Below are 26,916 nucleotides of genomic sequence, written 5' to 3' on the forward strand. Positions count from 1 at the left end.
CAATATTCACCTATAGGGTCGTTTTTAGGGTTTCATTGCAAAAAAAAGATCTAGAAAGGTGAATTAGAGAAAATGCAAATTAGAAAACTTAAGTTAGATTGGGCTTTTTTAATATTTTATGGGTGCTAGGCCCGCCGGTATGTCCAGATGCATCTAGATGCCCTATGGAGGCTTCCCTGAAGCCAACCACATGTTTCCAGATGCATCCAGAACCCGTCTGCATGAGATTTTGAATCCATTGCCCTGGCAGATGAATCAGTATCCTAGTGATGTATCGAATTTAGACTCTTGTAATTTGTCTAAGATTGAATTTTAATTGTCTTCTTTGATTAATGTTTGAATGGTTAATTGAGACTGGTTGAACTGAAACAAGAATAAATTGCTGTTATGTTTGTTTCATTCCAAAATTTGATGGATGATTTGAGTGAAGAACTTTAATTTCATGATTTGATATATTAGTGAATGAAGGTTAAATGCACGTCAAATTCATAGAATGACGATTGATGATTGAAAGTGAGTGTTAATTTGATGTATTGAGGAGTGATGAGAGATAAGTGAACCTTGAATGATTGGAATTATCACCTTTATACTTTATTGAACAAAGGGTCACAACCTTCTTTAAGACTTTGAGTCACCACCCTCCATTGCTACCATTTGTGAGTAATAAATTTATTTCCCAACTGATCTCTCTTTCCTCCCCTCTTCCCTTTATATCTTCAACGTAAGAGAGAGGTCACATCTCTTCATCATCTCTGCCCTATGGGAAGGGACCCAGCCTTTCACAATTACCACTACAAAATGGTACAACTTTTGAAAACTTCTGCACTTTGAAAGAATCGCTTCCTTATTTACTTCCCATTCCATTATTAATCCTTCCTTAATTCACATGCTCCATCCGTTATTCCTTTGCTTCATCCATCCTTAATTCCTAAGCTTCCGTTTCTCTCACTTCACATGTCCTTCCAAATGAACATTCCTCCCTTTTATATCTCATGTTTAAGGGAGTCACAGCTCTTCATTTCGCACCTTTTGACCATTTGTTAGATCTAATTATATTTTACTTGTGTCATTTTTTTTATTCTATTATACTATAATTTTATTATTATTTATTAATAAATCCTATTTCAACAAGGGGAAATTACAAAAGCATAGAAGGTTGATCCCCTCCAAATGAACTACAATATGAAGCTTCTACTAAGGCTCTCCCTAATTAATTTTTTATCAACCAACCCTTTTTGGCAATGATTCTTTGAAGGGTCCACCTTACCACAATAACACTCCCATGATTTCAAAGATTTCTTGTTGCACACTCATTGTTATGTTGCCATTTCCTCTATGACCATTTCCCTTTGGCCTGGTCTTTGGCTACAAAGGCCTATTCTACAGTCTATCACTACTATTATCAAACTACTTCTTCCATTTATCTTGTTGTACATGCTTATTGCACAACTCTTCTAACTTCAAGTCAACATTTGTAGAGGTGCTATTCAATGTCTCAATAAAGTGTTTGTAAGCATGTAGTTTCGCCGGGAAAGGCAGCGGAGTTTACGAGTACGTGGTGGGAATGAGAATCATAGTGCCTGCCTCTCCTTCCGAAGGGTATGTAAAGATCATAACTTTGACAGAAGCAGATGAAGATCTCAAGGCAGCCAAATTGGCTCTAGGAACGCTGGGAGCAATTTCAGAGATAACATTCGCTTTGCAGCCGATCTTTAAACGATTGATTTCCTGTCTCAGTGAAAGATGATTGCGACCTGGAAAATGAAGCTGAAATTTTTCTCAGAGCTCACACATTTGGTGATGTAAGATGGCTTCCTTCACACAGAAAGGCCCTTTTTGTGGCCACAGATCGAATTTCTGTTGATGTTGCCACAGATAAAGTGTTTGTAAGCATGTGGTAAGCATTTCAATGTGTTACAACTGCTGTCTAATGTCTTTGATCTTGAAAAAATACTATTGCACTGTATTTTTCCTTCATCCATCATGAATGAAAATAACATGTTCTTCAAGAAGACTTTGAGATTGTGCAAAATTTCAAGCAAAGCAGCAAACTCAAATTCTTCTCAATCTAAATTTTAAGAAGAGTCTCAACAGAGATGTGTATCAAGCACAGTTCGTGTGATGTTTGTACTTCAAAATGGTTAACATATATTATTTTTACCAAAAAATCTCTGTTTTTTTCCAACATGATATTGGGTAACAATACCGTTTACATTGTTCTTCCCCCCTCAACATTCAGTTTTAAAAAAGACAAAAAATACCTCACAACAAATTTAGCCACAGCAAATTAATAAATGCCTCACTGCTATGACTTCAGTATTTCAGTAAAGCACTTGACTGTAACCTGTCAACCCAACACAAAAAAGCATGCCCTAGCAGTAAAATCATACCGAAATATTAATAAATAAATACAAGCAACCAAGTGACTACCCTAGCCAGGATTTTGAGGAAAATTTATTTTCAGCACTAGGGTCATGTGCCCTTGCCAATGTAACCTGTGGACCCCACAACCTTGCTATTGACTATTGTGCAACACACACGACTCCTAAAATGGCCTCTGTGTTTTTAAAATGCATTGCGTGACTTTTAGAAAAATCTGCAAGTGATTTGACAAAAAAAGTACTGCAATTTCATACAAAAAATGTGATTTTATGCAATTTTGCCTAAATGTTTCCCACAAGTTTTACAAGTAAAGAACCCTCATTTTTACTAGTTCGGCTTGTATTTTCCACGAAAAACTGCCTAAATTTATTTCTATTAGCTGTGATTTCAGCCCAACAAATGACATGATCTACCTGCCCTTGATTTTATATAGATGACATTTGAATCCTTCTTTAATTCTTTAAATATGCTTTGCTAGCAATTGCTCAATTCACATCTATCAACAGCAGTTCCTAGGTCTTCATTCTCTCATGATCTTTGGGGCTCTAGATGAGATTTAATGGCATATTGCAGAAATCATGCACACAAAGATAACCAAGATATTCGTTAGTTGAATAAGTGAGAACTTTCTACTATAGAATTCCAATAAAGAATGACAAACCACATAATGAAAGTGGGATAAATAAAAAGAGCATACTAAAAGGAAATAAAACATAAAGTATATCCTAAAGTCAGAATGACTTTATCAAAGACTTTGATTATTAACTGGCCAATATAAAAATCACTTTGACATAAATGATCTTAAGGAATGTCCTACTTTTCCTCATGTTAAATTATCTTCATCTCCCTATCCTTACTTGGAAATGAATGATTGTTATGAAAAGGAACACTACTGTGTTTGTAATGTAAGAAATTGATGAACTCTTATTGAATATGCTTACAAAATGAATGACACTGCATGGTAGACTGTAAATTCTACTTATGATAAGGATATTTTCACTTGCTTCCTCATTCTCATTACGAGGTTAATTACACAATTATTCCACGTAATGAAATGGAGTATGTTTACTTGCTCCGTATTCTCTTACTCTCGCAAAAAATGTAGTAAACAACCCTCTAGATTATCTATGGATAGAGTAGATAAAGGATGAATATAACATGTCCCCTTGATTATCTGCTTCAGTTAAAAAGGATTATTAAAAGATAACAAACCTATAGTATCAATTGAATTGGTGAAAATTAGTTAATCATGGATGCATCTTCCTTGTTAAAATTCTATCTTCTCATCACCCATGAAGGGTCTTGTTCTTCTCCCTTTCATCTAGGCCCATTTTGAAACAGGTTATCTATAAGGTGACATTTCTTCAACACACAATGTTCAATGGTGCCCACCACCACAGGCCATACCACATGGAATACATATCACTCTTAATACATTTTTTCAGTTTTACTGTTATGCTCTTGAGTGCACATAGACGAGAAAATCCACAGAATGCTAGCACTAGCTAGCATTGCACCTAGTCAATGATAGATGCATGAACATAGTGCATTGCTTTTACAAATTTACAATGATGGTTTTTTCTTTTTTAGAAAATAATTTTATTGGTTTTGTTGTTGCTAGTTTCATCCATGTTGGGCTATGGGCATTACAATTTGAATTAATACTTGGTACTAGAATTATCCTGGGAAATAATAAGCTTTCTCATAAATTTCATGGCCTTCTTATTGTTAAATCAAAATGTAAGCATCATTGTGTCTCTATACTAATTGGGGCATATGCACCAATATTTTCAATTTGCAAGAGGACTATCCTCATGCTGCAGCAAATGTATTTCATGATTGTAAAGCAGAAAGTTCACCTTTAGATATGCCTCCAGATGTGTATGAAAGAATTCTTACTAGCTAACTTTTAACGCTACATTGGAAGGAATGCGACAATTTAAAATAATATAAATGCATTTAATTCACCAAAGATTTGCATAATCAACATTATCTGCAAAATACACAATAAAAACACTTTCATGCACGTTACTTTAACACAACAATAATACTAAGCAATATAGACACGAAGACACGTAAGTGCAATCATCTTTTCATCCATGAATGCAAGCCATATGAGCATATATTCATTGATAATTTAAATTTTATTTATTATATGCATATATATGTCTAGATAGAAAAAGAAATAGTCTGTCTTCCAAAATATTAAATTTTGTATTTTTAAAAATGAAACAATTTGAAATTGATCAAATTATTAAATAAATGGAATTAGGGATATTTAAGGATTATGGCATACATGGAAAACAACAATGCAATCGCTCTTAATGGTTGGCCATCAGACTTTTTTAAGGTTAAACTCGCCGTCCTCTTAAAGGAGCAAACTTCTCCAAGTCCACAACAAACTTGCCCTACCCCCCTAGTTGCTTCCTTTACTAATGCATTATTTTATTTGTACAACTTTCCTCGATCTAATCAATATGGGGGGGAAATCAAAGTAAATAGGGCAAGAATTCTAGCCTATGTTTAAATATAAAAACGGATCCCATAAACAATGTCCTGCCATCATTATCATTCACTTAGATAGTCCAAGGACAGGACTAATTCAAAAGTAGAAGGGGCATTCTTGGTCAGCTGCATTTCAAGTAAAAATCTCTAAGGTAGAATAAGAGTAATCAAAAGAAGAGAACTGCCAAAAGATAAAACATCCCTAGACATATCAAGATGGAATAACAAAATACCAAAAGCAATTTTGATATAAACAATCAAAAAGATTGTAAAAGTAGGAAAGCAGTGTTGCTATTTATTAGCACATTCTTTTTGTTCAGTTTGTACAATGAAAGACTCTTCAAGTTAGAACTAATGGTACATACTTCAAATGATGATGCATATAATTCCTCTTCAATGTTTTTCTGAAGTGCTACTTCCCATGAAAGAGCATCAACCTCCTCAGTTCCTTCAATATCAGAAGCCATGTTTGTCCTTCCACCTTCAAATGTCTCTGGAACTGTTGTATTAACTGCAACAGTGTGTCCTCCCACAGGTCCCTGAAAAAATGGTGGAAAATCAGCAAACAGTGACTACACACACTGGAGGCCAGAAAATGAAAAACTTAACAGAATTATTCTTTTTGGGTCTTTCTCTCTATCTTTTCTTTTAATCAGGCATCCTTCAAGCTTCAGCTATGTAATTTGAGAATAATAGCTTAACACTCGAGCTCAGTATCAACACTTATGAGAATCACATGGTAACAGAGAACATAATTAATCATAGACTGTGCAGTTGTTTAGAGGATTCTTTGTAGTTGACAATATCTTGGATGCAATGCTCAACTTCAACGCGGTTGCTTTCCCTATCTTAATAACCATTGGTGTTGGAGATTAAGTTACACCTTGTCTTACCTCATATCATTACACAGTCTCACTGATGCTCTTTAATCATTCATTAGCATTACTACAAGTTTAGTTAATTTAATTTTTAATAAGCAATAATACATGAAAGCATAGGACTTGTACAATAAAAATAAATGCCGCCATCCTTTTAAATTTTGAAAGCTTGTATGTAGAATAGGAACCTGCATAGAGAGCTGAAGCAATCTCCTGACAGCCTTGGGAAACCAGCGAGGAACCATCTGTAACAGTGAGGTATCACCGCCAGCTGATGAAAATAGGCCATCGCGCCAATTTGAGTACTCAAAGAGACCTGATTTACGCACTGATAAGCCAACTGCAAATGAAGAGGAAAAAATGAATATATTTAAAATCAATGAAAACACCACATAATTTGAATGAAGACAAAACAGTTGCAAGTAGCAGGGTAGATTTCATTAATGTCACCACTCTTTGCAGTTGGACTTAAGGGAATACTGCATGCTTCTTGACCAAAGCAAACTGCTAGTAACGAACGCCAGAGTGTGGGAAAAATTTGCAGAGCCGGACGAAGGTTCTCAACAGTGCATTGCCATGAGGTCCTGCGATGCCTATTTACACTTCCACTGCACAAACATCTCTGCAGGGGAACTGGAGCATACATCAAAGTTGCAAGAGCAGCCTTCTCCCATCCTCCCTCAGCCATGTCATCTACAGTAGGTATAAGATCTTCAATTTCAGGAAGTTCGAACTTCCTACCAGGAGTTACATTTCGAGACAGATTTGATCGTGCATTGGAAAATGATGCATCATATTCAAATCCCTTTATCCTTGACAAAAGCAACCACTGTGCCCAGTGGCAATCTCCCTGCAAGTGCAAACACATAAAATGTCCAATTGTTTTAAATCATTGTTATGGTATTTTTATCAGCACTCTTGATGCAAGTTGAGAGCCATCACATTGTGCAATGATCCATTAATATTGATTTGAGAAAATAATCACCTGGCTAAGCAAGGTATATAGTCTTGATGAAAGTATGAGTTACCAAGAATCATATAACAGAATGTATATACAGGTAGATTAAATCAACATTGTTTGAGAATATAATATAGACTCTAATACAAATGCATCAATATGCATGCATGAGTTCCAATTTAGATGTTTCTGGCTGAATACCAGAAATTATTTTGCTATTACTTCCATAGTTCCTGTATTATTTTCAGATCCTCTGTTAATTGTGTTAAGGATCTGGTAGCTGCATGAGAGACCATTCTTGCCTGAGTTGAAGTTGATGGCTTTGACAGAGTTTACAGGTTCGCCGGACTGTATCTTCATTTGGTTTGAGGCTCTTGATATTGATGGTTGTATGTCATTAGGAGCTGATTCGCGTATCTTGCAGAGACCCTATCATGTCTATATTGCTGTCCATTGTTTATTCCTTATGATTATGTGTTCATCAGGAAGCGTAGAGTTGTCTTTCTTATCTGTCACTGTCTAGTATATGACCAGCATGCTTCAATTGTTACCATTCAGTCAGAGCCATTGTGTGACCTCTTCTATCATGGTCAAGCTGTTCTATCAACACCATTTATTTATTTCTCTTCTATATTTGTCATATTCTATCCGCTAAGAGTCAATGACATGGCACCGTTTGGTATGAATGACTTGGCATTGTGTTTCCACTCGTATTGACTTCGTCAGTCCAAGTTTTAGAACTGCCAACAATTCAAGGAGTTTGCCATAATCTCATTACGAGTCTATTTCATGCACAGCGGCTGTCTCTTAATCTTCGACAATGTGTCTCTTCAGTGATGGTGGAATTCCTATGGATCGTGTCTATGAAAAGAATGGTCTCATAGAAGATTCAATTCTTCGGAAAACAGTAATATTGTGTATGATGGTAAGAAGGTTGTTTTTGGCAGAGTTGGGTTTGATTTTCAGAGCTTTATTGATACTGTGAATTCCAACTGCATATGATTATTATATATTTTGTAACATGTATGCATGGGAATTATCTGCGAGATACTCATGGCTGTTATTATACTGTCATACATAGTCAAAGTGATCAATCTGCATATACGGACTATAATGCTTATTGATTGAAAGTTCAAAGTCTTCAATCATAAGCGAGAATTTAATGTATTTGATTTGAGAACTCAATAAAAGAATCATTATTTTTGTGGGCTGGGTTTTTCGCCCTCAAGTGGACAGTTTTCCCAGGATAAATTGTGTCTACTGTTCTTTGTGTTTTGAAATTCAGTTCTTTGCATTATTATACATTCTGATTCAAATCTTAACAAACTGAGCATTAGAAAAACAAGCAACAGCATCTTCCATCCTTACAATCACAGAATTTTATTCATTTCCAACATTAAATGAAATGATGATGCAGAATAACATAAAATGGAAGTCTGTAAATAGTAAATATATCATCACAACTCTATTATAAAACCACTCCGCTGAATCTCTGTATGATGATGCTGCAAAATCAAGAATATATTTTTATAATCTGTGTACTTTATGTTACTTTCTCAAAAAACGGAAATGAAAAATGATAAATTGTGCTAAATCATTCTGAAAATGTAAAATTTGACCAGAGATGTCTAGTATTTCAAAAAACATCCAATAGAGTCGCCCAGAATCCCAGTATGTCCTCTTGCAATTTGTTTTCTCTCGATACAAACCTATGATTAGAGAGCTTTATCTGAGGGTAAACTCCTTGGTCACGCTTTGAGTTGGAGTAATACCGACGTGGGCAATCTATGATTTTGTGTCAAAGCTTTGCCCCTCTGAGCATCCCCTGTATGCAGTAGTGCTAAATTGACCATTCATCCTCATGGGAGATGGATTCATGTGAACCACTACTAATAAAATATGGGCAAATGAGTTTTTGTCACAATCTTTTCACTTGAATCATATTAAAAAACTACATTATTATATACACAATGAAAAAAACCTCATTCGTGTCAAGCTACATCATTAGTTTTGGGTTTTATGTTTTTCATAAGTCTTGTTTAAAGTTTTATTCACTGTTAAATATGAATAAACATATAATATTATTATTAAATAATAATGTAATAATTGTTTTATTGTCACTATAAAAAAATAGAAAATATAGGTTTAAAAACATCAAACTTGATCATGAATTTCCATTTTGAATTCTATCAGTGGAAAAACTTGTTCTGATTTATTTCCTCACTGAACTTGAACATGAACACAAACCTTATGAAAGCCTATTAGTATCCTATCAATTCTATATGCTAATTAGAATGTAGAAGATACTGAGAGAAGAAAATCACAAAAGGTGGAGTTTGCAATAAATTGACAAAAAGCTGAATGAAGTTAGTTAAATTATGTAATTCAATGAAAAGGGAAAGAGCATATCAAGACTGAAAACAGACATTCTCCACAGAAATCAGACAATGAGAAAGCAATGAAATATAGGAATAGGATATCCTCTTACCGCAACTGCTTGCATCAAAGATAAGGATGCATTGTCAAGGGCTAATGAGTGACTATCCAGATAAAAATCCAAAAGATGTGGCAAATCATGCTTTATGCAGTGATGCAAAACAAGTTTGTGAACTGCATGGACTGTGTCCTTCTGCAGCTTTCCATATTGCATATCTGAAAATTCTAAATCTGAAAACTTTTCACCCATATCAGTAGATGGGAACTTCTTGGACATATTAAATATAAGGCCTGCAGATCCAAGTAACGATATGATCTCTTGTGTACCTTTCCAATAATCCCGCAGGAAAATGAAATTCTCAGCCAGCTTTTCCTCCATCAACTTTCGCATTGACACTGCACATCCATGTCCAAGAGAAAACCTTAGAAGTTTAACTTTTGGTAACATCATCTCCACTGCATCCAATTCTTGCACAGAACGAGCAAGACTAAAATGTTCAGTTCCATCCACTTTCTTGAATGACGATGTCATATATGGATCTTTAAAATCCAATTGAATATGCAGTGTGCCTTCTTTCAAGACAGAGGGAGGAATGATGTCAAGGAGTTTTGAAACCTCCTCCCAATCGTTGTGAGCAATGAAATACTCAAACTGTGCCTCCCATGATATGTGCACTCCCATGAAGAAAGGTTGATCCAATATTACCTGTATTTGACATTACAAAAGAGTCGCTTGAGGCTTTAAATGCTGTTGAACAAAATCCCAAGTTTACACAACAATCATACATCAAAAAAGGTGATAAAAGTATACAAAAAAAAAATAACAGTAAAGATTCTGTCAAATAAACAGAAGAACTGAGGAACACTGGCACAATAGAAGAACTGAAACTACCATATGTAAATATATATCATTTCTATGCAAGAAAATAGAACCCAATGATTAATATATTAATGCAATCAAAATGTCCAACATCAGTATAAAACGTTTGTGGTTAGGATCATCATGCAGTCCCAAAGTTTCCATGGTTTCAGAGTTCCAGAGTTTTCATTTTACACGACAGTTCTATTAAAACTGATTGTGCATCCCACTCCCATTGACCTACATCCCCAATCTGCTCTTTAAAAATGAAGAAACTATAAGAAATAGAAATTAATAAGTTATTAAAAATATGGCTTCAACAACCATTCTTTTATAAAACTTTTTAGTTTCAAGACCCAAAAGGACACTAAGCTTAAATCTGTGGAGCTTCTTTTATTTGGTAAACTTATTAAAGTTAAAACATGTTCTATCTAATAACCAGCACCTTAACATTTTATTTATTTTCCATTAATAGATGTATAAAGCTGATTCATTTCAGCTGAAGCTCTTGCCAGATACCTATAACTAAATCTCCACAAATATTCTGCTCTGATCAAGCATTCAACATGATACCGGAAAACTCCATCTCCATTAATTAAAAAATGATCAATAACAAGACAGATAATATTCATTTGCATCAACAAAATCAAATATTCGGCAACTATATTAAGATAACACAAGTAAGCATCAAAATGGTCTAAACATGCAGAAAGCAGGCAATATTGAAAAAGAATTGACTTTTAAAACTAATGGAACAAACTGACAGAGAGGTTGATTGTATTCCAATCATGATTTTCTTCCCAATATGCAAATTTGTAAATGAATCTAGATGTATTAGGCTATTAGCTATTAATACTTACACGATCCATTGTTCGTTGATCCCAGGCATCTAACCAGACAGCTGCACCAGCCCAATATCCTGCACTAGCATTATCTTCTGCCTGATCAGACAAGAAACTTTCTTCACTGCTGAGGGAGCTCCATGAACCTATAACAACTCCATCTATCTCTCCACAGTCAATTGCATAATCCTTAAATGGTCCCCATGTGCAAATCAGCTTCAACTTAGTCTCCTCCACTAAGGTTTCTATCACACTGTTTACAAGCAGAGGCCTTCGACGTGCAGCATATGTGCTCCAAAAGCTACCACTTGGATACAATCTCTTCTCAAAACAAAATGTTTGGCATGTAAATCACATTATTTCAAGCTGAAAAATCTTAGCCAACCTAAACTACAAACTCATTCAAAATAAGGAAGAACTTATAAAGACAAGCAAAGACAGATCACAGATCAAGAGCATCTTATGAATAGAACTTTTTATAGTACCTCCAGAAGTAATACCCTCTCCAAAATCTTAACATCACGAGATCTCAAACAGCTGTGCTTTTTCAATTCCTGGGTAACTTGAGAGCGCAGAGACCGTCTTACGGTACCAAATGCCAACTCTCTAAGATTGGCTTCAACATCTTCTCCAAGCCTGTGCAATGCAGATATGGCTAGAGCAGTCTTTCCCTGATGATGAGTTCAAATAAAAGGTGTAGCTTCAGATCAAGTGTGATACTGTTGAATTGTTAAACAACAGGTAAAGCATACAGCATGAACAAACAGTATAACAAAACCTGCATTTACCTCACAAAATAAGCCATATACAATAGTTTTTCCAACTTCTTGCACCTCCTTAAATACATCATAAGGCTCTGTTTGCTTTGATAATTCTCTGGAATGCAACCGATGAAGCTGAAGAACTGCTAATGGCAACCGCCCAGATTGCAGAGCTTCCTTAACAACATTAGTTAAATCTAATTGTTCCACCTCCCACCGCCTGACCATATCTTTCGGGTTCTCAAGTGGAAGAACTTGCTTATTTTTTCTATCGATGGATGATGTGCTGACAGAAAGCTCACTGAAACTCTCTGAATCCAAATATCCAGTTGTGGAAATAAAGTTACCTAATGGCAACAGCACAAGCTGCTCTGATCCATTTGAGGCCAGCAACTGTTTGTCACTGTGGCCCTCATCATTGACCTCACTACCTAGCACACCTGCTGCCTTCATTGAGACTCCACCTACAAGGTTGTCTTCATGCGAATCAGGTAATACAACACTATTTTGAGGTCCAGAATGTAAAGATGACATTTCATCTCCAACTTCCTTCAGTAGAGTTCACAAGGGTAACATTAGTAAGATAATTAACAAGACAATATATCATGACATAATTACGATGTATCTAGTACATGCTTTTATGCAGCTGATTTAAAAAGCAGAGAAGTCATACCATTCCATGTATTGGCATTTTTCGCTTTCCATTCACACGACGTTGTAGCTTTCTAATAACCTCTAAAAGACCGGCCATTTCACAAAGCTTGCCTGATATGTTTGCTTCGTTGAACCTACTATTTGGTAAAGATGGTGACTCCATAAACTTTGCAGCTTGCACATTGCGAATAGAAAACTGATGAGTGTGTTGTTTCCACTTCAATCTTCCATAAAAACCTACCATTTTTGTGGCAAAACGAGCAGCTAAAGCCAAAAGCCTGTGAAAAGGTGCAAAAGAAAATATCATGGGAAATTGCACAAGCCAGCAAACAACTAACCAGACCTTTCTCTTATGTCTTTTAAGCCCAATTAGGATTCTAGTTCAAACAATGGAACTCATGCAAGGTGACATGACATAAAATTATACCATAAATACAGCTGCCTGGAGTTAAAAAAACAATCACAGATAAAATTTGGCATTCACACAAATCCATGGATAGTAGCATGTTAAGTTTCTCCAAAATACTGGTATGAGGTGTGGGGATGCTACAGAGAGAACATTTCCCAGATTTGGGATATGACAGGGGGGAAGCAAATTAAACATACACACAAACAGAATGCAATGTCCCCTTTTGGGACATTAGGAAATTTGAAGTCAAACTCATGAAATATTAAAATTAGCTTATGGGAGCTTAATGCAGATTTATAAATAAGAGTCAATTTTAATATTATAAAGTGGCATATTAAGGTACAAAATGGCAAGAGGACAAGGAGATAGGGTTGAGAAGTTGAAGATTTATGGCATTGGACATTAAAAGGAGGAGAGCTGGTTTCATTTGGGCTATGCTTAGATATTGAGATTGATTTCAGATTTCTCTTTGAGAAACGTGGAAGCTTGCAGCTTTCAATTTCAGGATCCGAGGATAGAACCCTTCAGGCTTCTCGAGTGGATTGGACGCTAACCCGAATCATCTTAAGTGGTGAATTCGCAGCAAAGTTCACATCTACATTTATAGGTGCATTTTATAGTTTTTTTGATGATCCGACTGTTGGCACTGTTTTTAAGATTGGATATTATCATGTTCTTGTATCGCTGAAATTATGCTCCAATAAATACTTCTGAGAATTTTATATCAGCATTTGATGGTTTATTTCCTGGTTTAAATTGCATTAAGTTATCTGTTGTATTCTGAGAATTGTTTGAGAGAAAATTGGGGATTACCCAGTGGGATATCACTGAGGTATCAGAGCAATGTATCCTGCTAGCATATGGACTTTAATCAGAGAGAGAAAATATTATCGGCATTTGTAGCTTGTGAGATTTGACATCATACTTGCGCTAAAATTTGAGAAGTCTTCTCAGAAGACAAATTAGCAGTAAGAAAACATCGCAAAAAATAAGGCATTCATATTTTATTTCGAAAAATTAAATTATTGATTTACAATTTCAGTGGGATATATTTCAGCTAAGAAAGTAGATGAAGAATGATGATGAGATCGATTATTTTGTGGCTTGAAGTGGTCAGAAGATTGGCGTAATATGTTAATGTGGACCCATCTCTTACTTAGCTTTCTTAAGTCCGCTCTGGAAATCTTTTATTTTGCCATATTGCCATGAAAAATAAACAGGTAAAACTATAATTTGATATTATTATTTCAAAATATAATACAAATTTTTAGGGCTCGGATGCTGAAGATTAAAGCTCATAAAGTTCATGGGAATTGTTCACAATACTATTTCAGCAACATTGACGGGTTGTAAGAACCCCAACCAGTTCTAACTTTAACAAACATCAAATTGCTGCATCTTTAAATGTTTGACAATTTGTCAAACACTTTTTATGAAACCACTAACTTGTAAAATGTGCATCTACAGCCAGTTAACATTTCTACAAACACTTGGCATGCTTACTCGTTAGTGAAACATGCAACTACAAAAAGGCATTTCATCAAACAGTTGTGGTGCAATCTTATAACTTGTTTTGTAATACCCAACTGTTTGCAATGAACACTGATAGAGCTGAAGTAAACAATGCCAAGTTCTTTGCAAATATGATTGTGCAATGTATTGCTCAACAATTCAGAAATTACAAATGGAATTTAAAGGAACCTATATGTGCTGTTACGATAGTTTGATTTGCAGCAGTCATATAAAAAGACCAGACCCAATCTACTCTCAGAAACAGTTCCCAAATTGGGTGTTGTTTCCCACAAGAAAACACCAAACATGACCTGTCAAGTGAAGGCCCGCGATACCTCAGATTTCCATGTCCAGGATGGGAATTCGCAGCAGCAAGAGATGACAAAATCAGATTGCAGACACAAAGCAATTCACTATACAACAGCAGTGAATTGAATGCACAAATCAGATTCAGAATGCTGATTCAATTGCTCTACAATAGCAGCAATTGATGCACAAAGCAAGAGGAAGAGGAAACAATCCTCAAGAATTCTCGAGAAACTTCTCAAGTAATGAAAATGCAATAGCCAAGAATGAATCTTTTTCCTTTGTGAAGCCTCTTTTATAACACAAAATGCAATTTAGCTTCTCCAATAGACTTTTCATCAAAGAAGCTTCATCTATACACCTTTTAATTAGATAAGATAAGATAATAATATTAATATCCAACAAAAGACCACAAGGGTTTATGGGACTGAGCATACAAACAAAAGAGCCAACCAAAGCAGGAGCACCAAACGGTGTCCAAGAAGAAACAAAACAAGAAACGAAACCAAAAAAACCAAGGTAAGGACTAAAGATCCTTCCTTGATAAAAAGAAATCGGTCACAAAAGGGTATTACCGTGGATGATCTAGAGTATTAGATCGTCACTGAGAACCGCTGGAGGAGTGTCGATACCTAGAAAGATTGGTGCAATGTCTCACCGATTTGGAGTGAGTGATACTGGATGGCCTTTTTGCACCTCATGGTGGAGACAGGGGGGAGAAAAAGTTGGTGATGGGCTGATCTAAGATTTGCATTGAGGTATGAGTGACTGCAGGGTATGCTCACGGAGCTGGGTGGCCTCCCGGAGATAAAGTGCAAGGCACCACTGGTCAATATAGCTGAAGAACATTGAAAGAGAAAAGCAATCTCTGAATAGGCAATAAGATCTCCCTCTGATCTCATAGTAGATAGGACAACAAAATATAAAGTGAGTCACAGTCTCAACCTTCGCCAAAGTACGCAGATCCAATCATCTCTATCCATATGGTGATTGGTCTCAACCCAAAGACGGTGGGAGCCAACTCTGAAGGAGCCCAAGAAGAAACGCAGGGCGTGACTCCAATGCCGATAAAGATAAGCAAGGTGGACAATAATCCCGTTCTGAATCTCAAGAAAATGCTCAGCATAAAAGGCCATCTTCGAACATAATACAGTTGAAGGATTATGCCAGTTAGTGATGATGTATTGTCTATAGATATCCTGACTAACATGCTCATTCAACTCCTGTCATGAGGGAAGGAGGTGAGCAGGAGCATCCAGCGAAAACTGGTAAGGAGGAAGACAATCAATCTCAATCCCAATCGAACTCAACAGAGAGGTGGCCTGGGCGTACCAACAGCAAGGTCTAATGCTAGTATCGAATCTCATAACTATAATAGAACAACAGTAGGCCAGGTAAGAATATCTGTGTCGATCGACAGCAGAGTCCACAAAACCCCAAAGCCAATGGAGAAACTAGATCAAGTCAAAAATGGTCGCAAGTTTGAAGGGATGAGCTCCAAACTCGGCCAAGATAATGTTGTCGGGCATGAGCCTGTGACATCTAATGATACATCGTAAAAGCAATATCTGAACACGCTCTATAGAGGCCCAATCTAAGAGAAGAAGAGAAGGTCCCCAAACCACCAAGCCATAGAGAACGGTCAGCCGAACCAAGGAGTCCAAGAGGGACAGCTTGGACGAAATGTCCTGAAAATAATGTCTAAAGCATTGTCTTTCAAGCATGGCTAGGGAACCCATGCCCTTACTCTGAACTGAGTAGTCGGTCTCAAGTTGAAGCGGGGTCCCAAGAACTTCACCCCGAGATACATGTAAGAAGAAGTAATCTCAACCTCCTGCCCCTGAAAAAAGAAATCAAGATGAGAGATCTTTAAGCAGTTAAAGATCATAACTACAGTCTTACTCAGATTGACCACAAGCTGACGCTAATCACAAAAAGAAGCCAAACCATCAAGGAGTCTCTGTAAACTGTCAGGGGAAGAGGCCAGAAGTACCACATCATCTGCAAAAAGGAGAATGGAGATCAAAACTTAATGCAAATAGCACCCATCGTCGGGGTGTGAGAAGTTCATAAGGAAGTCCCCGAGCTCGTTGATATACAACCCAAACAGAGTGAGAGAAAGGAGGCAGCCTTGCTTCACCCAAATGGTGCTCTGAATTGGAACAGAAAAGCCCTCAAGAGTTCTGAATCTACCAAAAACCTTCTCGTATAGTCTCATAATAAAAGTCAGCAGCATATCTAAAATCCCAATCTCGCTAAGTCTCTGAAATAGGGCCATCCTAGGAACAGAATCAAAAGCCTTGTGGATGTCCACAAAACAACAGTAAAATTTCTAAGAGCAATGCCTAGCCTCCTCAATAGCGGCCCGCAGCATGAAGATATGATCCATAGTCTGGTAGTCCGCACAAAAACTGGCCTGACCTCTTGCTCTACAGCCTCTCCTGTCAAGCTCTCTGGATAGCAATAGTGTTCAGAGCAGTGGCATAAAGTTTGGCAAATGTATGTCCGATCATGATGGTCTTGTAGTTGCCAGGGTCAAAAGCAGGCCCAGACTTATGAATAGGGTAAATCACATGTTGCAACCAGGACTTAGGAAAACCAGTGCAAACCATTCTATTAAAGAGTGTAGGAAGGTAGGAGCCAACGACCGAGGCACCAAGTTTGAAAAGTTCGGCCTTTAATAATTTGAATTTAATAATTTAATAATAATTTGGCCACTAGAATAATAATAACTCCTAAAATACTTATCTTTTAAATATGCTATCTGAAACAGGAGTCACACCTATTATTTCCCCATGTAACGAAATGCACTTTCCTAAAATAGAAAGGGTCCCCCCTCTCAACCAACACTAGACTTTCCATAAATAGAAAGTGCATGAAACTAAACCCAAACAAAGTCCAATCTAAGTCAAACGAAAACCAAACTGGAACATACTGAACTATGAAGAAGACAAGACCCTCCCATAGTCAAGCTGTTGCCTTAGAAGACCCCCAATCCACAATAATTAGCCTACAAGGGTCACAATAATAAGCTAATCCCTAAAACTCTAATGTTTGCAAAAATGGGGAAATTACACGGGTTACATTTGCATGAATAATATTCATTTCTTTTAATTTGTTAGGGCTTCCTTCTAGCTAAAGAACTATATGATTCCCATTGATTATTGAAGGAGAGTTTATTCCTTGTTGCAGCAACTATTACTCAATAGTTTATGTGAAGCCACCATAGGAGCTTGAGTAATTATTTGAAGCCAACTACTATCTTATTTTGACAGGTTAATATTTCATCCCAAGGATTGTGAAACTAAACTTTAGTTGTTTCTTCTATTTTGGGCAGCATTAGAAAGTGTGGGAGATTTGATTCAAAATGCACAGGTGTTATTCATCGCAGGCAAGAGGTCAAATTTGAGGGAGTAACGCATGGACCAAAAGTCTTCGCGATTTTATTGGTGTTGGTTCTTAGCATTTGGCATTATTTATTCTTTTGGAAGAGGATTGTTGTAAGGGAATTAAATTATTTCTACCAGAGTCTTTGGCAAAGAGAAAGAAAAAGGATTTCGATATAATGCACAAACTGTGGAAAATAAATTATTGATGTGTCGTGAACTTAGAGCTAGACAGGAGTTTACTAATACTCAAACCATCGAAAACTACATATTAACATGAAGTTTGTCTTGAATAAAGTCTATAGTTGGAATTAAATATTTCATCAGCAAGTATATAGTCGTGGCCTATGTTCAATAGATTTATTAATTGTTTCGTTTGAACCATGCCACTTAAGCTTATTATCTCTGGATGAATGCTGAGGCATAAAGTTCAGAAAATATGTTATGAAGGCTTTAGCAGATATACTATTATGTCATTTCTTTGATATATATGTTGGATATTTTTGTAAAAAAACAGACAGATTTCAAATAATTCAAGGCGTGCAATGGGATCGTGAGAATACAGGCGTGAAGATGTTCGCAAATCCAAGGCTTCATTGTTGTCAATGAAAGATCGTCACGTTTCATTACATATCATATGTGAAATCGTAACCACCATGAACCCAGTCAAGGGGTGGTACAAAGGTTTTTACCTCATTCTCTCACAGAAAAATGCATTAAAAGGAATTTCACTTAGAACTTCTCCTTATGGAGAAGATATTATTTACAAAAGATTGCACCTCAAATTCTCCCTCTAAACAATGATCCTGGGAAGTTAGGTCCTCTAGTTACTCCCTTAGGGTTTCTCTTCCCTCAAGGATTCTTGTCAAAATTACTCTAAATCTGATATTAATCTTCTGATTTTCTAGTAATAAGTCAATGCTTCCTCATGATGCACTCAAGAGTAGGCCCATCAAAACCATGCAATTTACACATGTATTTCTAGACTCCTTCTGAGTATCAATCTTCTAATCTCCTGCATTGCCTTAGAAGAAGTGTCATACTCCCTCTTAATGTAGAAGAATCTCATAATCTCAATCATCAAAGATGTTTGCTTCAAGAGAGCCTCACTTTATCCATCTTGATCATCAGGCTCTTTGGAGCTACTATCATTTGATTAAGTCTGCACAATATTTGGTAGCATATGTAAAGTACCAATCTTTTTTTCTTGTAAGAATATCCTCAAACATAAAGGAAAAGATCAAAGCAAATAACCCTTATAGTATATATAGAATTACAAATAAATGAATAGATAAATGTAAAAGATACAAGTACTTATCTGCCCATGAGGGTCATGGAACATATCCTTTTCTAAGGATGGTTCAAGTGGGAATGAAACATTGGTTATTATTCCCCCTAGAATGTAAAATTCCCACACTTATATCGTTGAACACTTTTACATCACATCAAATATAGCAATTTCTTTCTAAGTTCCAACTTGCTCTTTTCATCCATTGAGGATCCAAACATTCAATGAGCTTAACAGTAGAAGCAAACTCATCCACAATTCGCCAATATCTAGATTGAGTATGACTGTGCCACATGAATGAATCTACAACTCATACGTCAAGTTTCATTCATCAAAGAGAGACTTGTAGATGGTTCAATTGAATTCCTAACAGCTTCATTAACATCTCACAACAACTCAAATTTCCTTCGTTCATGCAAAGGTATTTGTTAGATATTTTGACTAATCATATATTACGCACATCTTGCACTCTGTCTATTCCAAATTAATATCATTGGTGAATCCATCACAACATGGTTTACTCCCTCTTAATTTGATATCAATCCTATTTTTCCTACAAGAACATTCTCAGAGAAAAAGATCAAGGAAAATAGCTCTTATAGTACATACAAATAAGGGAGAGACTAGATTGATTAGTTAAATAAAATATTCAAGAATGAATACTAAACTGTACATCAATATTCTTTTATTAAATCTTTCATGCCTTTAGACATTAATATTGTAATCGACAAATAATTATTTATTACTTTTAATGTCCCCTTCTATTAGGTCGGCTTATTATGATCCTACAAAGGATATTAGGTTCACTACAAGTTGAATTTTTATTTAATTAATTCTGTCTGAACCAAGTTACAAACATCATCACTAAATTCTATTAGAAATTCTAGATAACATCCATTTTCCACATATATCAGCTTACACAAGGGATGGTAGAATTACAATTGCTCGAGCTTGGACACGACCTATGTGGAGCTTTATTACCCCAACATGGGCGATTTAATCCTCCTCGAGCACACACTCCTTATTTACTACATAATTGATGCAATGGTTCTTATAAACTTATCCGTCATTTACCAATAATAGTAAATTATTACATTAGATTCCTTATAAGAGAACAATTTATAATCACATCAAAGAATAATCATTTATCAATATGTATTTACACATTGTTAAAATGATATTTCATAACATTATTATAATATTAAGAATTGGATTATTATAAAATAACTCTTAATAATAATCTAATCCTTCATCTCTTTTACAAAATGAATGACCTAATTATGAAATGGAATAACAAACATACATAATTTAAATACAATACCTTATAACTTCTGTGAGTGATGTGACCCTTCACAATATATAATTTAGAGCCGAATATTCCTCATACCTTTTCATATATACTTGATCTTGGATCCCATCACATTTGTATTTACACATCATTTCCTATAAATAATCCTTCATATCTTCCTTAATAAACATTCATATCTTGAATATAATATTTATTACTTCCTTACAAACTATCTTCCTCAAATATAATATTCTTAAGCCTTCCTTACAAATAAACTTAATAAAACATTCACAAAATATTCAACAATTCCTTATAAATATTCTTCCTTCATAAAATATAATATAACCTCTTTTCAATGAGTCATGCATTCTTACCTTCCTTAGTAGTAGTGAGATATTCATACCTCAAAATTCTTACGAACTTAGTGCTTGGTGGGACACGGTTTCAACATTTACGATGCTCCAATTGGCTACTTTGATCCTTATTAATGTTTTACTCCCGATGATATCTTTCTACAATCTTCTAATATGTGGGTTTGTTTACCAAAATATAACACTTTTAAGTATTCAGTCAAAGTTGTACTCGAGTCTACCTAACACGATTTGTTATATGATCTTGTATATTAACCTTAACACACAGGTTTGATGCTTATGTGTCCAGCATTGGGATTACCTTGCACTTTTATATATTGCTTATGTGTGCAGAGCAACCATTGATCCCTCTCTCAAACTATTCTCCACGTCTTTCTCAAAATCTATCTTCCTTTTACTCTTTCCATGGTAAACGGTTTGAATTTCTTCACATTAACATTCTATTTTGAGAACTTCAAAACTTTATCAAGGAACTTCAATTTGTGATTCATAAAATCATTGTATTTGTGTTATTACTGATGTCGTACAAGAGGGCCTCATTGCTGCTATATAAAATGGCGCCTTCATATTCTTGCTAGATCATAATATTACTTGCATATCTTTAACTCACTGGATGCCCATATGGCGGTCAAGTGTTTGTTCTTTGTCAACATGTTGTAATGCAATCGTTGTCACTCAGATGCCCAGTCCCTATGTACATATTGTTGGCTATGATCATGCCATTTGGGGTCTATTCTTATTATTGATTCTCCAAGGGCATTGGCCACTGACTGATTTTGCTCCTCAGAAGAAAGTCTCTGTTGCAGAGTCATCATTGTGATTGTTTATTGTTTCCAATCACCATAATAGACACTATTCTTCGTCCATATTTCTACAATCATCCTTTCATACTCAACAATGTTGATTATAACTTCATGTATTTATCGTGCTATGAATCCCTAGAGAGGTCGCATAGAGAGCATTCTACCAGCATGTGTAGTTGTATACAAAGGGCACTGAATTTGTTTCATCATCAAGACTTACAAATTCACATGGGCTTTTAAAAAAGACATAATGAACATTGGGTCAACACATTCAAAAATCACACTCCTCTTGGTGCATTCAAACATGACATGGAGATGTGCTAATGTAACATTGGTGGGCATCCCAAAAATAGAAAACCCTTTATTTGATGGTGCCCTAGAAGCAACCAATTTGATGCCATATTTTAACCACTTTCTTTCTTATGTCAAGATTAGATATCTTCGGCTTTGTGCAGTTTCATTACGGAAGGTTTGGACTACATCTTCTTAATTATTTTGCTTGAATAATGGTCTGACCATATTAAATCAATTCTCTCAACATTGAAATTGCATGCTTAATCTTTGAGAACAACCAATATTGAAGCATTAGAGTGAGAGTGAGAGCAGCCTTTCCTTGTTTCCCTATATTTGCAGTTTGGCTCTGATACCATGTTAAATTCTAGAATCGTTTCTGCAAATGTAGAATCATGACCATTGTTATTGATGATCTTCCAAATGTAGATTTGGATCTCATATAAATATGAGAGGAGACATGTCTCTACAATTAATAATCTTTAGTTAACATAAATAACCATATGTATAACTCATCTTTAAGCATATATGTAATATATTATTATATTATTATATTATTGTATAATAACATATAATGTATAATATATATTATATATATAAGATATTTATCTTAAAGATGATTTACCATCAACAAGGTAACTCATGATAAAATCAATCCGACAGAAGCTACAACCTTAACAAAAGGAAACAGTTGTACACTTCAGCTTCAGAAAGCTGCCAATAAGAAATTAGGCTGAATTCTTCTTATCATCTCTGCACATAATTGTTTGTTAGTTGCAAATAAGAGAAATCTCAAAAATTCCTATTTGCATGGACCATTGACACTAAGACATTTCATTTAATGACAACTGTTTACCAGAGTCAGAAGCACAAATTTGCAGTAATCAGTAGAGGTTATTACATTACTTCTTGAATATTGCTGCCACTAATGAAATGCCTATGCTGCTAATTAGATGTTTGGTATGAAACTTTGGGTTCAGAACCTGTTTGAACTCATCTCGTCAATAAGATTTTCTCTCCTTCATACATGGAATTTCCGAAGTCAAGCGAAGCCCTTCATGATGCAGAGAGCACAACTAAGAAGCTTCAAATGGGCTTCCCACTCTTGACATCAACCAACTAACTATCAAATCTTCAACCTTATTACAAGGTTTCAACACACTCCAATCCTCCACTGGATCAAAGAAGCACACTCTCCAACTCCACCAAGAATCCAAGGACAAAGAACCAAACTTGCCCACTTTATGGGTTTTGCACTAATCTCCTACAACTAAGTCAATACTAGGAAAACACCTTAGAAGTTTGTCCCAAGGGTTCTAAGATGTTAAATGATCTTAGGGAACCTATTTACCACAAACTACAACACTGGTTTGAATCATACACTTGCACAAAGACTCAAACCCCAATTTGGCCTAGTAGCCCTGTGAGCCCCTTTTAGCCCTCCTGAAATAGCTTTTTGGATCTAACTTCACAAAGTTTCAAACAAGACCCAAAACAAATTAGGTTTTTGAATACCCTTTTCAAAGTTACTTCAAACCCCAAAGCACCAAGTTCTAGCCCCACTCCAACATTCCCTTTCCTTCACAAAGCAACACAGACTTGAGTGATCAAGTTAGGCTTGGTTTACAAAGCAACCAGTAGGAAATGGGGTCATGGAAATGAACTCAATACTCAAGAATGACCGGCAACACTAAAATAACTTATTTCCAAACACTCAGTCCTTCACCAAGTTCCAGACTCCTACCATTCACAAATCAGCACACCACAAGAGGTCAAATCCTTCATGGTACTTGACCTAGGGCTTGATTGGAAAAATCATAAAACACATCCTCCAATTTTGGAACTCTGGAATCTTTAAGAGGACCCCTACTAACTACCATTTTCCATGTGGCCATGAAATTCCAACCAAGGAAATTGCAGTTAGAGGCCCATCTTTGCTGTATGCACTAAAATGCTGTCCTAAAAACCTAGTTTCACTAGAAATGCAATAACATGAGAAAGAAAACACTTAGAACAATGAGACCAAAAGAAAATGAAAGCTGATTCAAAGATCTATCTCAAACATCCATCAGATTTGGTTTGACAATCCGTACAGTTTATGCAGCATGCAAACAACAATAAAAATGACTCCAAAACTGAATTTCCTTCTTTGCAACTTCTTCCAATCCGTACATTAATGCCCTCCAGAGCTCACAAATGAGGTATATATCTCTCCTATGTCTATTTCAACGGTTACAACCAAGATTTTAATAGTTATAACCCTTTTCCCACTAAGTTGCAATTTTGAGCAACTTTTACAACTTTCAACAATACAACTTTGCACAAAAAGTGCAATTTTTACATTTTTCACTTGATTCCACTTCTAGGACTTGGAAAAGGTTCTGACATACCTAAAACCAACTAAAACCACCTAATCCTAAGCTTTCTTGACCAAAAACATTAAAAACCCCAAATTTGCCTAACGAGCAACTTTTGCTTATAAATTGCATAAAGTGCCTTAAGCATACAAAAATGGTGTCTTGCTTTGACAACCATGGACTTTTCATCCAAGGTTTGTTTATTCTAGCCTAAATAGGTGACAACAAATATGAAAACCAAAATATAAACCACGTGCCTTGGAGCTCTGCACCACTTCACTAAGAGATTACCCTACTGTTCTTATAGTTAATATGTACTAGAGTTTCTCTATGTTGCAGAAAGGTGTATTGCAAAGATTACTTGGTTGTTTAGCTTGAACTTGAGGCCAATCCAATATATTGATGAATGGTGAGGATCCTAAGTAGATTCAGTGTTCTTTCAAATGTTGTTATTTTTGGGGCATTGACATGTGAATTTCAGAATACCAGATATATTGCAGAGGTTTCTGAGTAACAACTACTTCCAAAATTGGTTTAGATTTGGGGTTTAAGGAATGCAAAAGAATTGAGCACAAAAAAGGGTTCAACTGAACTCAGAGAAACCAGCATTCGTACAAACTGCTTGACAAATCAACCCTGTGTGGAGAGGCAAAATTTCAGTGACGAGTGATGCAAATCATTGCAAAATAAATACAATGGAAAATCTAAAAAGCAAGGTCTTCTCCAGAAAATTCAATGAGACATTTAATAATAAACAGTCAAGAAATCTGCAGAAAAAAGTAGTAGGAAATGGACCCTATATAATTAGATTGCAACTGAGTTACATGAAATCTTTGGAAGATATACTTTCGTATTTGGAAGAGTTGGATTCATGTCTATCCATAGGCAGCGGAAATGCTAGTTATGAAAAGATATACTACAATTATACAATATAAGGTACACAGATGTAAAATACTTAAACATTGAACATTGCATTGAAGTTTTCAACTAGAACAATATGATTCATGATCAAATGACAAACAAACAATGAACATTGAACATTGAACATCAGAAAATAATAAATATTAGTCTGGACTCTATATATCAGCCTTCAGATCAATAGTATAAGTATCTAGATTCTACTCTCTAATAGTAATCAATGATCATATGAGTCATGACATAAAGATGATTACAATAAGTATCATGTGCCATGAATCATGATATCAAAATAAATATATAATGCAAACAAAAACTACAAGTCTCCAAGAGTCCAAATCAAAATGTCAAATCAATGAAGGAGACTCCTTGGCGTCCCCCCACACCCCCACACTCGGAGACGTCTCACCATCTAAGAGACGTCTCCCCCATCTCAGAGACCTCTCCCCGTCTCGGAGATGTCTCGTCGTCTCTTGTGGCGGTGGAGCTCTAAGTGGCGCTGCTCGAAACACCGAGACGCCGTCCCCCTATCCAGGGGACGTCCCCGTCTCCGAGACGGCCTCTATCCAAAGTGGACCAATCTATTGGAGGTTCTTGAATTGGGCTTTGCAACCCTCAATACTTGTCTTAGTCCAACATAGGTTAATGGGGCACCCATGTAGATATGTGCAATTAATAGTTGCTTCTTGCCTTACCGAAATTAAGCCAATAACAGCCCAAGTTACACCTTATGCTGATAACACTTTGAGGCAGGTTCTACAATTGATAGTAGCTAGCTTGTGTGGATTATAGGATAACAAAAACCCTAAATTTTGTAAGAGGTCTAAAACATTGGAGATTATGGAAAAAGCCAGATTTTCATTACCATGTTGGATCGCAGGTGTGAAAAGATGATTCGACAATTGATTCAATGTTTCTTAAGAGAATTTAGGAAACATCATCCAAACATTGTGGGATCTTGCATATAAATAATCATGTCATTAGTATTAGATGAGGATGACGACATATGCAAACTACTGCAATCAAATTTGTTGGTTATTTGTTGGCTAGTATTAGATGAGGATGACGACATATGCAAACTATTAAGCTCGTGGAGGAATTCACTGAACATAAGTTTAAAAGAATCAAGGAATATATGACTGAAAAATGAGCTAATATCAATAGGCATATAGGTTGCAGGATCTCTAAACATAAGCAAGAACCAAATGAGAAAAGAGAAGCCCTATCTCACATGTCAGCAGACTTGGTCACTTGATTAGGTGTGGGAACAACAAGGAAGAAGAGTCAGCCCAAGCAGTTCAGATCAGCATTGAAAAAGATAAGAATCCAATAGTATGGCTCAAACATATTGATGCCCCAGCTTGCAAGGAGTTGGAATAAGCTATGGATAATGGTAAGGGATACTCCCGCCCCTTGGTGACTTGGAAGTTATTATTAACAAGCATTTTGATGTTCCTAATGTAGAAAATGGAGTTTTCTACAATCATGAATCATCTAAGAATGAAGACAAAATAGATGATGAGGTTATGTATTTTGCAATGTAACACGGGGATGTGTCCCCTCCCTAAAAGTGGGCCGGCTCGGAGATGGGGATGCACCCGGGACAAGGGGATGGCATCTCAGCATTTCGGGCAGCGCCACTTAGAGCGCCACCACTGCCACAAACAGCAAGATGTCTTTGAGACAGCGGAACGTCTCTGAGTGTGGGTGCAGGG

The 26,916-nt window shown here is 36.0% G+C and overlaps 1 protein-coding gene across 3 annotated transcripts in view; it reads right to left on the reverse strand.

Annotated features, from left to right (window-relative positions):
- The window catches only part of LOC149553405 (spatacsin carboxy-terminus protein), a 185,624-nt gene that overhangs the window by 60,023 nt on the left and 98,685 nt on the right, over positions 1–26,916 (reverse strand). For all 3 annotated transcript variants that reach the window (XM_089788869.1, XM_089788870.1, XM_089788871.1), the window contains 8 exons: positions 12,295–12,553; positions 11,649–12,170; positions 11,346–11,531; positions 10,879–11,181; positions 9,212–9,865; positions 6,216–6,615; positions 5,954–6,105; positions 5,253–5,426 (listed from right to left, as the gene is read on the reverse strand). In XM_089788869.1, coding sequence (XP_089644995.1) covers positions 5,253–5,426; positions 5,954–6,105; positions 6,216–6,615; positions 9,212–9,865; positions 10,879–11,181; positions 11,346–11,531; positions 11,649–12,170; positions 12,295–12,553 — 2,650 coding nt within the window. The remainder of the gene's footprint in view (positions 1–5,252; positions 5,427–5,953; positions 6,106–6,215; positions 6,616–9,211; positions 9,866–10,878; positions 11,182–11,345; positions 11,532–11,648; positions 12,171–12,294; positions 12,554–26,916) is intronic.

Source organism: Cupressus sempervirens, chromosome 6 (genome assembly GCF_028749045.1).
Source record: "Cupressus sempervirens isolate cs-2001-9-10 chromosome 6, ASM2874904v1, whole genome shotgun sequence".
NCBI classification, from domain to species: domain Eukaryota; kingdom Viridiplantae; phylum Streptophyta; class Pinopsida; order Cupressales; family Cupressaceae; genus Cupressus; species Cupressus sempervirens.